At 39.0% G+C, this 14,572-nt stretch overlaps 1 protein-coding gene across 12 annotated transcripts in view; it reads left to right on the forward strand.

The window, feature by feature from the left end:
• The window catches only part of PKD2L2 (polycystin 2 like 2, transient receptor potential cation channel), a 53,711-nt gene that overhangs the window by 25,575 nt on the left and 13,564 nt on the right, over positions 1-14,572 (forward strand). For 7 of the 12 annotated variants that reach the window (XM_063724290.1, XM_054556583.2, XM_054556584.2 and 4 more), the window contains 4 exons: positions 7,395-7,515; positions 9,163-9,264; positions 10,784-10,848; positions 11,610-11,667. In XM_063724290.1, coding sequence (XP_063580360.1) covers positions 7,395-7,515; positions 9,163-9,264; positions 10,784-10,848; positions 11,610-11,667 — 346 coding nt within the window. The remainder of the gene's footprint in view (positions 1-7,394; positions 7,516-9,162; positions 9,265-10,783; positions 10,849-11,609; positions 11,668-14,572) is intronic. The other 5 variants (XM_063724291.1, XM_063724292.1, XM_054556579.2 and 2 more) reach the window with 1 other exon arrangement.

Raw genomic sequence — 14,572 nt, forward strand, 5'->3', positions numbered from 1 at the left:
TCTTGATTTCTTTTTTGAATAGATCATCATTACAGGTTGAGCATTCCAACTCTGAAAACCACAAATTTGAAATGATCCAAAATTCAAAATTTTTTGAGTGCTGATATGACACTCAAAGAAATGTGCATTGGAGCATTCTGGATTTCAAATTTTCAGCTTTGGAATGCTCAACCAGTAAATATAATGCAAATATTCCAAAATCTAAAAAAAAATCCCAAATCGAAACACTTCTGGTTCCAAGCATATCAGATAAGGTATACTCAACCTGTAATGTATTAAAATGCTACTGTGTGTATCTTGCAACTTAATTCATTTATTCTAATAGTTTTTTGGTGGAATCTTTAAGGGTTTGTATAAATAAGGTCATATCATCTGCAAAGAAAGACAGTTACTGCTTCCTTTCCAGTGTGGGTGCCTTTATTCTCTTTCTTTCCTATTGCTCTGGCTAGGACTTTCAATACTGTATTTAATAGAAGTGGCAAGAGAGGGCATTCTTGTCTTGTTCTTGATCTTAGAAGAAAAGCTTTCAACTTTTAACCACTGAGTATGATGTTAGCTGTGGGTCTGAAATATAATGGCCTTTATTATGTTAAGGGACATTCTTTCTATACCTAATTTGTTGATAGTTTTTATCCTGAAAATATGTTGAATATTATCAAATTTTTTTCTGCTTCTATTAAGACAATCATACGGTTTTTATCCTTCATTTTTTAAATGTGTATCACATTTATTGATTTGTGCATGTTGAACCATCCTTGCATTGTAGGGATAAATCTCACTTGTTCATGGTATATGATCCTTTTAATATGCTGTCCAATTGACTTGCTAGTATTTATTAAGGATTTTTGCATCTATCTTCATGAGGTATATTGGCCTGTAATTTTCTTTTCTTGTACTGTCTTTGTCTGGCTTAGGTTTCAGGGTAATGCTAGCCATGTAAAATGAGTTTGGAAGCATTCCCTTCTCTTCCATTTTTGGAAGAGTTTGAAGATTGGCATTAATTCTTTAAATGTTTGTAGAATTTACCAGTGAAGCCAGATCCTTGGCTATTCTTTGTTGGGAGGTTTTTAATTTTTAATTTTTATTTTTATTTATTATTTTTATTTTTTATTTGAGATAGAGTCTCACTCTGTCACCCAGGCTGGAGTGCAGTGGTGTGATCTCAGCTCACTGCAACCTCTGCCTCCCAGATTGAAGCAATTCTCCTGCCTCAGCCTCCTGAGTAGCTGGGATTACAGGCGTGCGCCACCATGCCCAGCTAATTTTTGTATTTTTAGTAGAGACGGGGTTTCACCATGTTGGTCAGGCTGGTCTTGAACTCCTGACCTCGTGATCTGCCCGCCTTGGCCTCCCAAAGGGGAGGTTTTTTTATTGATGTCACAAAATTACATCTTTGTTCATTGTGTCCAAAAACAACCTGAAAAATTTTAATGCATTAGTCTCTTAAATTATGTAGAAAACAAAAATGAAGTTGCAAACTGTTGTTATAATAATACTAGCTTTTATAATTGCTCATGTATTTACCTTTACTAAGATCTGTATTCCTTCATATGGCTTTATTATCTAGTGTTCCTTCATTTAAACCTGTAGGATTCCTTTTAGAACTTCTTGTAGGATAGATTTAGTGATAATAAACTCCTTCAGTTTTTGTTGATCTTGGAATGTCTTCATTTCTCCCTCACCAAATATGTATACATATATATATTTTTTTTCTTTTTTCTTAAGAGATGGAGGTCTTACTATGTTGCCAAGGCTGGTCTCAAACTTCTGGGCTCCAGTGATCCTCCCACCTTGGCCTCCCAAAGTGCCGGGATCACAGGCATGAGTCATCATGCCCAACCCATTTCTCCCTCACTTTTTTTTTGAGACGGAGTCTCACTCTGTCACCCAGGCTGGAGTGCAGTGGCATGATCTCGGCTTTCACCACAACCTCTGACTCCCAGGTTCAAGCAATTCTCCTGCCTCAGTTTCCCAAGTAGCTGGGATTACAGGTGTGCACCATCATACCCGGATAATTTTTTATATTTTTGGTAGAGATGAGGTTTCATCATGTTGGCCAGGCTGGTCTCAACCACCATGCCCAGCCTCTTCCTCACTTTTGAAGGAGAGTTTTGCCAGATATAATATTCCTAGTTGCCACTTTTTTTTTTTTTTTTTTTTTTGAGACAGAGTATTGCGCTTTCACTCAGGCTGGAGTACAGTGGTGTGATCTCAGCTCACTGCAGCCTCAATTTCCAAGGTTCAAGCGATTCTCATGCCTCAGCCTCTCAAGTAGCTAGAATTACAGATGCGCACCACCACACCCGGCTAATTTTTGTATTTTTAGTAGAAGCAGGGTTTTGCCATGTTAACCAGGCTGGTCTCGAATTCCTAACCTTGTGATCTACCACCTCAGCCTCCCAAAGTGCAGGGATTACAGGCGTGAGCCACTGAGCCCGGCTGCCACCTTTTTTCTTTTAGCACTTTGAATGTTATCAGTGCACTGCCTTGTAGTCTTCAAAGTTTCTGATGAGAAATATGCTGATAATCTTCTTGAGGTTTCCTTGTATGTGATGACCTGTCAAGATTCTCTGTCTTTGGCTTTTGAGTTTGACTATAATGTGTTTTGGTGTGGCTGTCTTTGAGTTCATTCTATTGGAGTTCACTGAGCTCCTTGGATGTTTAAATTAATATTGTTCATCAAACTTGGGAAGTTTTTGGCCATCATTTCTTCAAATAATCTCTCTGCACCTTTCTCTTTCTCTTATCTTTTTGGAACTTCCATAATGTGTATGTTGGTTTACTTGATGGTGTCCTGCAGGTCTCTTGGTATCTGTTCACTTTTCTTTTCTTTTCTTTTTTTTTCTTGAGATGGGAATCTCACTCTGTCTCACCCAGGCTGGAGTGCAGTGGTGGGATCTTAGCTTACTGCAGACTCCGCCTGTTGGGTTCAAGCAATTCTCTTGTCTCAGTCTCCTGAGTAGCTGGGACTACAGGCATGTGCCACCACACCCAGCTAATTTTGTATTTTTAGTAGAGTCTGGGTTTCACCATGTTGGCCAGGCTGGTCTTGAACTCCTGCCCTCAGGTGATCCACCTGTCTTGGACTCCTAAAGTGCTGGGATTACAAGCGTGAGCCACCCAGCCCTGTTCACTTTTCTTCTTTTTTCTGTTTCTCAGACACAATGTCAATTATCCTATCTTCAAGTTAATTGATTCTTTTTTCTGCCTGTTCAAATCTTCCTTTTAATCTCTTTAGTAAATTTCTCATTTTGGTTATTATTTTTCCATCTTAGAATTTTTTGTTTCTTTTTAGGTTTTTTTCTTTATTGATATTTCCATTTTGTTCATGTTTTATTATTTTATCCATGTTTTCCTTTAGTTCTTTCAGCATCTTTAAGACAGTTATTTTAAAGTCTTTGTAGTAGGTCACCATCTGGTCTTTCTCAGAGACAGTATCTACTAGCGTGCGTTTTTCTTGTTTTTGTTTTTTCCATTGAATAGCTCATATTTCCCTGTTTCTTTGTGTATCTGGTGATTTTTTGGTGAATTTTTAGATTCAAACTTTGTATGTCTTGTGATTTTGTGATTTTTAAAAAATTCAAACCAGGCTGGGTGTGGTGGCTCACATTTTGGAGCCATTGCACTTTGGGAGGCCAAGGCAAGTGGATCACTTGGGCCCAGCAGTTTGAGACCAGTCTGGGAAACTAAGGGAGACCATGTCTGTACAAAAAATAAAAAATAATAAAAATTCAAACCAGACATTTGAATCTAATAATGTGATAACTTTGAAAATCAGATTCTTCCCCTTGCCCAGGGGTTGCCATTTTTTGTTCTTATTTTTTATTTTTATAGTCTAGCTCCATGCCAAGGATCACCCTGAGTTGTGCACTTAAGGTCTTCTCAGGTTTTCCTCAGCCTATGCCTTTCCCTGGGCATGCACAATGACTTTCTAACTTACCCTTGATATGGAGTTGGTTTTGAATGTCCTATTCTTTAATGTCTGGATCCCAAAAAAGGAAAAGAGAAGAATAAAGTGAGAGGTAGGGGAAGGATAACAGCCCTTTAAATCCCAAGGACATTACTTCAGCTGAAGGACGATGGTCTTGCAACAATGGAGGAGATGCAACAATGGCTGCCCACCTCAGTGTCTGCATCCCCACGATCAGAAGCAGCAATCAGCAATCACCACACAGACGTCCGATATTTGAAAGACATGGTATTTATTCCCCACATGGCTCCCATAAGCTACATGCAAGCTGCTTCACAAACATGTGCATGGATCCCAGCCATGAAGCTAATGAGTAGGGGATGCATAGCTATTGAGATAAAAGCTGAAATTGTCCAAAATTAACTGCAATTTACTGTCCAAGCCTTTCCCTGGAAGTTGCAGGCCTTCTTCAATAGACTCTAGAGTTCCAAAGTAGTACATCTGACAGATTCTGCCCATGTAATTGTTGTCTAGATGGGGACAGGGGAGAAATAGTTTCCTAGGGTTCTCTTCCACCTTCCAAGAATCTTTTTTTTTTTTTTTTTTTTTCTGATCCAGACGAAATAGTTGAGAAACTGTGTTGCTGGCCATTTCTCAGGAAGGAGACAGAGGCAGAGACAGAGGCAAGGTCCAGGGCCTGCACAGTGTGTGTGTGTGTGTGTGTGTGTGTGTGTGTGTGTGTGTGTGTGTGTGTGTGTGTGTGTGTGTGTGTGTGTGTGTGTGTGTCACAGTGTGTGTGTGTGTGTGTGTGTGTGTGTGTGTGTGTAGGGAGAGGACTATCTAGTCACCTTTCTAAACATCAAGCAGGGAGCTTGAATTGCTACACCCTCAAGTTAAAGATGAATCTCTTGTAGTGACCCAATCAATGACTTCAAGAGACTGGAAAGTCTTATTAATGACAAATGGCATGTTCTTATGAAACACGCTTTTAGTTATTTTAATTCAATAAGGGAGAACTCTATCTAAAGTTAACAGGGGCATCAAAAAGTTACTAAACAGTATTTTCATTCAATATAACCCTGTATGTTGAGGCGTCATGGTGCTTTTAGCTTGCAAAAAAGAAACAGAATGGATAAACTAAGCTCCAATTAAGAAAGGAGACATTGTATTTGGAGCCTCCAGTTTCTATGAGATTTTAACCATTCAGTAAATGCTTCAGTTTTTGTCATTCTCACTATTACAGAGCAGAAGTATCTTAACACTTTCCTGACAGAAAAGGGCTGAATGGAAGCTTTGGTTACCAAGCTAATATCTGGAGAGGAGAAAAGAATGAGAATGGTTCCTTTTTTTTTTTTTCAACTCAAAGATGAAAGATCATGGCAGAAACACTAAAACAGAACTTCTTATTCTCCTATGCCAGAAAAAATATTTGATTTGTGGTGAGACTTTCCACCAATTCCTTCCAATTCAGTATTTTCTCTATCTTATGTAGGAAAGCATTACAAACCAGTATTAAAAGCAAGATAAATACTTTAGGTATGATTTGGTCAGGTCTTAGCTAGGTACCGAGGATGGAATCTCAGATAACTCTGAGTCCTAGGACTTCATGTAGCCCATTTCTTTGAATGCTTTTTCTTCCTTCATTAAAGCTTTTTGCTCCTTTTATGTGATTGGCAAAAGCAATAAGGGACAAGCAGCCTTTCTCCCTTTTCACTGACCAATTACACAGTTATCAACATACCGATTAAAAATTTCTTTCCACACGCCTGTAATCCGAGCACTTTGGGAGCCCAAGGCGGGTGGATCACCCAAGGTCAGGAATTTGAGACCAATCTGGCCAACGTGGTGAAACCCCGTCTCTACTAAAAATACAAAAATTAGCTAGGCATGGTGGCATGTGCCTGTCATCCCAGCTACTCGGGAGGCTGATGAGGCAGGAGAATCGCTTGAACTGGGGAGATGGAGGTTGCAGTGAGCCAAGATCACACCACTGCACTCCAGTCTGGGTGATAAGAGCGAAACACCGTCTCAAAAAAAAAAAAAAATTCTTTCCAAATTTCCTCATAAAGAACACACACACATAATTTAAACTGATATTCCTGATATGTCTAGTGAGACCACTGCAAGTTAATAATGAGAAAATAAAATAAGATTTTCAAGTTGGAAAATTCTAATTCTACTTGTTACTACTGTGCTACTCAAAGTCTTAATTTCTTCATTTTCCATCTTTAAAATTAGAAAAAGGAAGATTTGAAATATTTTAAGTGGTATTTCATATCAAACCAGGCTATCAAAGAGGGTAAAATAGGGCCAGGCACAGTGGCTCACGTCTGTAATCCCAGCACTTTGGGAGGTTGAGGCGGGTGGATCATGAGGTCAGGAGTTCGAGACCAGCCTGGACAAGATGGTGAAACCCCCGTCTCTACTAAAAATACAAAAATTAGCCGGGCGTGGTGGCGCACGCCTGTAGTCCCAGCTACTTGGGAGGCTGAGGCAGGAGAATTGCTTGAACCCGGGAGGCAGAGGTTGTGGTGAGCCGAGATCGTGCCATTGCACTCCAGCCTGGGCGACAAGAGCGAAACTCCGTCTAAAAAAAAAAAAAAAAAATCACAAACAGGGTAAAATAAACCTTAGGATCATGTTGAGTATTATTATCAGCACTTGAGACTAGCAAGTGACAAATTGTTGGCATCCCTATTTTATCAGAATTTAAGAGTTGGTTAAGACAAAAATTTACTTCACTGACATTAGAAAGTTTAGGGCTCTTGGCTCTTAGGTCAACCTTCTACAAGTTGAAAAATCACTTGTTGAACCAATTCAAAGTCCTAATGTTTAGAAGGGCACAGGCACAGCCGGCCAAGGAGGCCACTGCCAAAACCAGTTAGTAAACAGGTATCTCAGGTTCAAATGTTATAGGTGGGCTGGGTGTGGTGGCTCATGCCGGTAATCCCAGCACTTTGGGAGGCCGAGGTGGGCGGATCACTTGAGGCCAGGAGTTTGAGATTAGCCTGGCCAACATGGTGAGGCTGTCTCTACTAAAAATACAAAAAAAGTAGCTGGGCATGGTGGTACACGCCTGTAATCCCAGCTACTTGGGAATCTGAGGCAGGAGAATCGCCTGAACCTGGAAGACAGAGGTTGCAGTGAGCCGAGATAGCACCACTGCACTCTAGCCTGGGCGACAGTTTGACTGCCTCAAAAAAAAAAAAAAAAAAAAAAAATTATAGATGAACACTGAGTTCACATTCATTAAAGCGGTCATTTCCTACATTATCTATTCAGCTATTGAGGTAATAGCTGAATAGTCTTTCCTTTAGGGGAATTTTCTACATCCAATTTTACACAACTCTGTACTAACATAATTAAAGTCAGAAAGCATATGCCATATGCTGCTAGACATCCTCTTAGAGACATTAGTAACTCCCATCAGTTGTCATGTATGTACATGAAGGTATATATTTTCTAATGTTTTTCTTTCTTAAAGATTTGCACAATTTCGAATTGTTCTTGGAGATTTTAATTTTGCTGGTATTCAGCAAGCCAATCCTATCTTGGGACCCATTTACTTCATCACTTTCATCTTTTTTGTATTCTTTGTCCTGCTGGTAAGAATGATAATATATATTCCTTACATTTCTTACTTTTTAGAATAAAAAATAAAATTACTCATTTAGAATAAACTATTATTTCTGCTCAGCTGTCAGAGTACTTTACATTTATTAAGAATTGTGTGGATCCCTAGTAATCCAGGTTCACTAGTCCAGTGACTGTTATCAAGTTGGAGAATGTAATCACAGTAGTTAATTTCTGGGTGTTTTAGACGGGAATGTGCTAAATCCTTCACATAAATAATTGGAATGTCCCAAGTCTCTTCAGGCTGGGACAATGCATGCCATGAGTCGGGAATGTGGCCATTAATATTCTGCCCAAATTGCAATGGCCTTTGGCCCTTACACTAAACACTTACCACGCTGTGGTTTTCAGGAGTTATCAGGATGGATCTCTCACACGCACTCAAAACAAGTCTATTTGGGCCTCCTAACCAAGGAACCTTGGCTTTCTAGTCAAGGCATTGTACTGTCCTCCATGAAAACACTTTTTGTCAGGCACAGAAGTTATCCCCTGGTGACAGACAAGAGTCTTAGGGTGACAGAGCTGGGCCACAGTGAAAGGTGGGCTGGTGAGGTAAGAATATCCTTTCTACATTTGCATTATCTGGACATTAGTAGCTGCAGGAGCTGTAGTAAGACTGTAAATTTAAGCAGCTTCATAGAATTAAAAAACAACAGTAACAACAAACACCCTTGGCTGGACACAGTGGCTCACACCTACAATCCTAGCACTTTGAGAGGCAGAGGCAGGCGGATCGCTTGAGCTCAGGAGTTCAAGACCAGCCTGGGCAACATGACGAAATGCTGTCTCTACTAAAAATACAAAAATTAGCTAGGCGTGGTGATGTACACCTATAATCCCAGCTACTTGGGTGGCTGAGGCATGAGAATCGCTTGAACCTGGGAGTGGGAGGCTGCAATGAGCTGAGATCGCATAACTGCACTCCAGCCTGGGCAACAGGGTGGGACCCTATCTCAAAAACAAACAAACAAAAAATACCCTTATGAACACATAATTACATCATTCTAGATTTTCTTCCATTATGTAATATTAATTTGTGTATATATAACCAGTTCATATGCATTCTTTTACATTCTGCTTTTCTCATTTGCCATAAACATATTTGCCCATACCCACACACTACACATTTTCTATTCTACTTTATTGCCTGCATAGTCATCTCCCCATTTTTGAGCATATGGGTTACTTTTAAAATTTTATGTTTTTTTGTTTTTCCTCTTTTTTTTTTTGAGACGGAGTCTTGCTCTGTCACCCAGGCTGGAGTGCAATGGTGCGATCTCACTCGGCTCACTGCAACCTCCACCTCCTGGGTTCAAGAGATTCTCCTGCCTCCACCTCCCGAGTAGCTGGGACTACAGGTGTGCACCACCACGCCTGGCTAATTTTTGTATTTTTAGTACAGACAGGGTTTTGCCATGTTGGCCAGGCTGATCTTGAACTCGTGTCTTCAAGTGATTCACTCACCTTGGCCTCCTGGGTGCTGGGATTACAGGCGTGAGCCACCGCGCCTGGCCTACTTTTAAAATTTAAATATAATTTTACAAACCCAAAACTTGTTAAAGTCACTAACATTTAAACTAAATTTTTATTGAAATAATTATTTGAATACTTATCCCTAGAATATGTTCTTGGCAATTATTAATGATACCTATTCTGAAGTGAAAGCTGACTATTCAATAGGCAGAAGGCCGGATTTTGAACTTGGCAAAATGATTAAACAGGTAAGTCAAATTTCTTTCCTAATTAGAATTCTAAGACAAATCTCATATAGTTTATCCTCTTGTAGTTTGAATACCACTTAATCCCAAGAGGTCATGCTCTCCCCACTCCCACCCCATCCCACCCCCAGGGTTTGTGTTTTGATCCAGTGTTACTCACATTCACATTATTTCATTATTACAGAAGTGAGATATGCTCTCTGACTTCAAAAATGTAGCCAAAATTATTTCAGAGTTCAATATATCAAATAGTTATTGAGTGATTTCCTAAATGCAAAGCACTGTTGAGTATTATAATAAAACCCTCTCTTCCTTCCGGGAAGTTTTTGCTCTGGATGCTGTTAAATTTTTATCAACAATCTAAACTCAGAACTCCATGTGTCTTGTCTTCCTCACTTTCTTGTTTCTTTTCATGGCAACACTATCTTCTCAAGTCACTCCTGGCTCAAAAACCTTGAAAAGAATTTGTTTCCTTGTCCCTTATATAGTCTATTGTCATGGCATATGTATAGTTTATCTCTGTAGTTCTTGCTTACATTTGTGGAATACTTTAAATTCTAACTGCCACCACTAGATGAGGCTTTCAGTACTTTTCGCCCAGCCTTCACTATGGTAACATTTCCTGACTATTCTAGCCTCTTCCCTGTGCCAGTCCAGATGTGATTATCAGTTTCCCTAGGCCTGTCAAGTCCAAATTCCTTACCTGAATATTCCAAATCCTCTAGTCTCACAGTCCTGTCCTCATTAACTATAATTTTACTATAGTTTCTACCTTTCTGCCTCTATTTACAACACTGTATGTCCCGGCTAATCTGTTTTGTAACGCTTGTTCTCACTCTCTCCTCTGAGCCTCTGCTCAAGTCATTCTCTGACCCCTGAAATATTCCTACAGCTCTTCTCTCTTGCTACCACTCTATTCTTCTTCAGAAAGTGGAATCTGTCCTGTCCTCTTCTCAATATCTACCTCAGTTTGAGCTGTAGCAGAGTTATATGTGTACCAGTGACATCTCCCCTGCCAGTTAGGCCATCTCTGCATATCCCATGTTTCTAAAGCATAGCACTTCACAGAGAAGAGGTCCTAGTAGCTGCAGGGTTAGTGGGGTTTACGAACTTTGTCCAAGAACTAATCTGTAAAACAAACCAAAAAAACTGTTAAGCTATCCCCCAATTAGTTTGCTTTTTTTCCCCCATCTTTTATCACTTGAATATGATGTTGGTTATATTCATTAAAAGTGTTAACATCCTTAACGCAATACATGTTAACATTTTTTAAAGATTTTTGCTTTTTCCAAGTTCCAGAGTAATGCCCCCAACAGAAGAACCCCTTTTGGGTTTTCACCAGCAGGTGTAAACCATATGTAGCAATGAGGTGAAAGAAGGATAATCATAGTATTTACCTCCACAGTCCTTTAGGGTAGCAATCCAGAGGGACAAGCATTCCATATTTATTTTACTTTGATAAAACATTAATAATCAAGGATATATTTTAATGAATTTTCAAACTATTTTAAATTATGCCCAGAGTTACAAAAATGTTCTCGAGAAATTCAGACTGAAGAAAGCTCAAAAAGATGAAGACAAGAAAAGGTAAGATGACTTCTCTCAAATGTTTAACTTACCATTTTAAAGTTCTACATTATATGAGAACCTTATAAGGGTTTTTTTTTTTTTTTTTTTTTTTTTAAATAGAGACGGGGTTTCACCATATTGGTCGGACTGGTCTCCAACTCCTGACCTCAGGTGATCCCAAAGTGTTGGGATTACAGGCGTGAGCCACCGTGCCTGGCCATGAGTAAGGTTTTAATTGCAAAACAACCACCAACCTATGTGGCGATTCTAAATACACCCAGTACACCCAGGAGTGCCTCCTAATTTCTGAGGACATCATGAAATTCTAGCTAATTTAAAATTAATATAACGCCTGCCATCCTACTCAGAAAAAGCTATAAGAGAAAGCTGGAGGGGACAATAAAGTCCCTCTAAAAAGGTTAGCAACAATTTTAGTCTAAGTTAAATGCATTTATTTGGCTATAAAAATAAAAACATTTACACACAATACTTATGGACAATACTTATACTTACACTGTATTTACACTTGTATTTATTAAATGACTTTGGTGTCAAAATAGTTCCCAAACCCAGAACTCTGGCGTTGGGACATAAACATTTTTTTCACAGTTAATGACATATGATACTCTGAAGAACTTGTTAATGATCACATTTTCCAAATAATTAGCATTATCAGGAAGAAATATTATTCAGATCCTTACTACAGATCCAATTGTACTTTATGGTGGCATTTCCCTTTTTATTGTCATTTGCCTCTGATTTTTATTTTATATTCTCAGTAGGAAAGGCAGTGGAGATTTGGCTGAACAAGCCAGAAGAGAAGGCTTTGACGAAAATGTAAGATTTTAATTTTTTTCATAAACACAAGTGGTAGCTGTATTAGAAATATGCTCACAAAAATGCTCTGGTTAAGAATTGAAATGATTTGCTGTTTTTCAGAATAGTAATTGTCATCTCCAAATAAATCTCCCAGAATCTAGATCCTTTCACGTTCAGGACAAACCATTTGGATTTCAGATGCTTCCTCTCTCTACCTGTACTCTCAGCCAGATACCTAATCCTACAGGTGTATACTCACTGTGTGAATATCACACTGGGTATTCATAGTGAGTATACTCAACGGAGATGATTTGATAACTTTTCTCTTGTAATCATTAATGTAATGAATTACTTTAACAATTTTGTATTTCAAAAATTGTAATATGTAACATATATCTGACAATAGCAGAATTTAAGGAACACCTGTGTTCCTTAAATATACTATTACCACTACCACTTAAAAAAAAAAAAAAGTGAACCATTGCTCTACTTCTGGTCACCACCTCTCCCCTCCAAATGCTCAGAAAGAAGGCAGCAGGGTCAGAAGACTGTAATAAGCAAGCAAATAAATATTGAAGTTCTCATTTTCGGATAAAGGAATTACAAATGGAAAGGCTGAAGGTGAATTTTGTGGTGCTGGATTGGAATCTAGATCTATTTGTGTACATACATGTATTTTCTAGCTCTGTCCAATTCACTATGAGGGCTAGAAGAAATGACACCCTAGTAGCAATGAGCATTAGTACCCAGATCTTGGCTTCCAAATAGCATTCTCCTCCAAAACAAACTGGGGCTCCTTCGAGGTCTCGCTAATTCCAGGGCTGGAAAGTACAGCTGACTCTTGAACAACATGGGTTTGAACTGCACAGGTCCACTTAAATGCATAATGTTTTTACCTGGATCAAGAATTCAGTACTTGCGGGCTAAGGAGGGCTGACTTTTCCCTATATGTGGGTTCTGCAGGGCCGACTGTGAGACTTGAGTATATGCAGATTTTGGTGTACTTGGGGGTCTTGGAACCAATCCCCCATGTATACCGAAGGACAACTATACAAGATGAGTCTGGAATAGCTTATTGAGACATAAAGTAAAACTGCTCAAAGAATGATGGAGAATCTGTTAAAATAATCTGTTTAAGGGGCTCAAGCTGGCCAAATTTGAGAATATTTAAGCATTATGATCAATAATGATTCATAACCCATTGAATAAAAGGATTCTATGAATGAGACTTACAGGTCTCTCCACCAAATACTTATTACAAAAAGAATTGCAGTCATGTTAGGGTGGAGAAAGTCTGACAGCACCTTAATCAAGTAAGTGACCACTATCAACACTGAGACAAATGGAAATTATATGCTGCCTGATAGGAGGCCATGAGAATTAGCATCCTTCCTGTGACATCCTTGTCAAAGACATATAATCTTAACCTAAATCATGACAAAATTTAAATTGAGGGACATTCTACAAAATAACTGGCCTGTTCTTCAAAAGTGTCAAGTCATGAAGTCAAGGTAAAGCTGAGGAACTATTCCAGATTAAATGAGATTAAAATGATATGTCAAGTAAATACAATGCATAATCGTGGACTGGATACTTTTCCTATAAAGGCATCATTGGGACAACTGATAAACTTGAAAGGGAGACAGAGGATTAGATGGTAATCATCTATGAATATTAATTTTTTTATTCTGATGGTTATACTATAATTATAAAAGAGGATGTCCTTGTATGCAGGAAATACAGACTGAAGTATTCAGGGATGATGGAGCATTCATGTTGGTGGCTTTCAAATACTTCAGGAGGAAAAAATATTCGTATTGTTCTTGTAACTTTTATCTAAATTTGGTATTTGTTTTTGAGACCACACCCAGATAATTTTTGTATTTTTAGTAGAGACCGGGTTTCACCATGTTGGCCAGGCTGGTCTCAAACTCTTTACCTCCTGCCCGGCCTAAATTTGATATTCTTTAAAAAAAATCAGGCCGGGTGCGGTGGCTCACGCCTGTAATCCCAGCACTTTGGGAGGCGGAGGTAGACCATTCCTGAAATAGAAGGTGACGTGAACTGAAAGACATACTGTGTATATGGGAAACTTTACCTAGAATGGTCAATAAGAGGCTTATCCAAGTAAAATTTGGGTTTACTTAAAGAAAATCAGGTTAGCATAACAACATTCAACACCATAAATCAACAGAACACCTACAATATATTGAAGGAAAGAAAATGTAAACCAAGGAATTTTATATTCGGCAAAGCTGCACTTCAAATATAAAGGCTCAAACATGCCTGAAGTCAGGAAATACTATCGTCTTTCTAAGGATTCTACTAGAGGATGAGCATCAGCCAACCAAGAGATGATTGGAGAGACTGGCGAGGTGGCTCACACCTGTAATCCCAGCACTTTGGGAGGATCACTTGAGCCCAGGAGTTTGAGACCAGCCTGGAAAACATGGTGAAACCCTGTCTCTACAAAAAGTACAAAAATAAAAATTAAAAAGTTAAAGAATATCATTTAGAATAAACCAGTAAGAAACATCAGCATAAGTGTACAATGGTAAATAATAAGACTTTTATTGATTAAAAAAACATTTTGTTTTGTTTGAGACAAGGTTAGCTCTGTTGCCCAGCCTGGAGTGCAGTGGTATGATCACAGCTCACTGCAGCCTCGACCTCCATGGGCTCAGGTGATCCTCCCACCTCAGCTTCCCAAGTAGCTGGGACTACAGGCATGCGCCATCACACCCAGCTAATTTTTGTGGTTTTTGTACAGATGAGGTTTCACCATGCTACCCAGGCTGGTCTCGAGCTTCTGGGCTCAAGTGATCCATCCGCCTTGGCCTTCCAAAGTCTTGGGATTACAGCTGTGAGCCACTGGGCCCAGGCTTTCTTTCTTTCTTTTCTTTTTTAAAATTACATAGTGATG

Source organism: Pongo abelii, chromosome 4 (genome assembly GCF_028885655.2).
Source record: "Pongo abelii isolate AG06213 chromosome 4, NHGRI_mPonAbe1-v2.0_pri, whole genome shotgun sequence".
Classification (NCBI taxonomy): Eukaryota; Metazoa; Chordata; class Mammalia; order Primates; family Hominidae; genus Pongo; species Pongo abelii.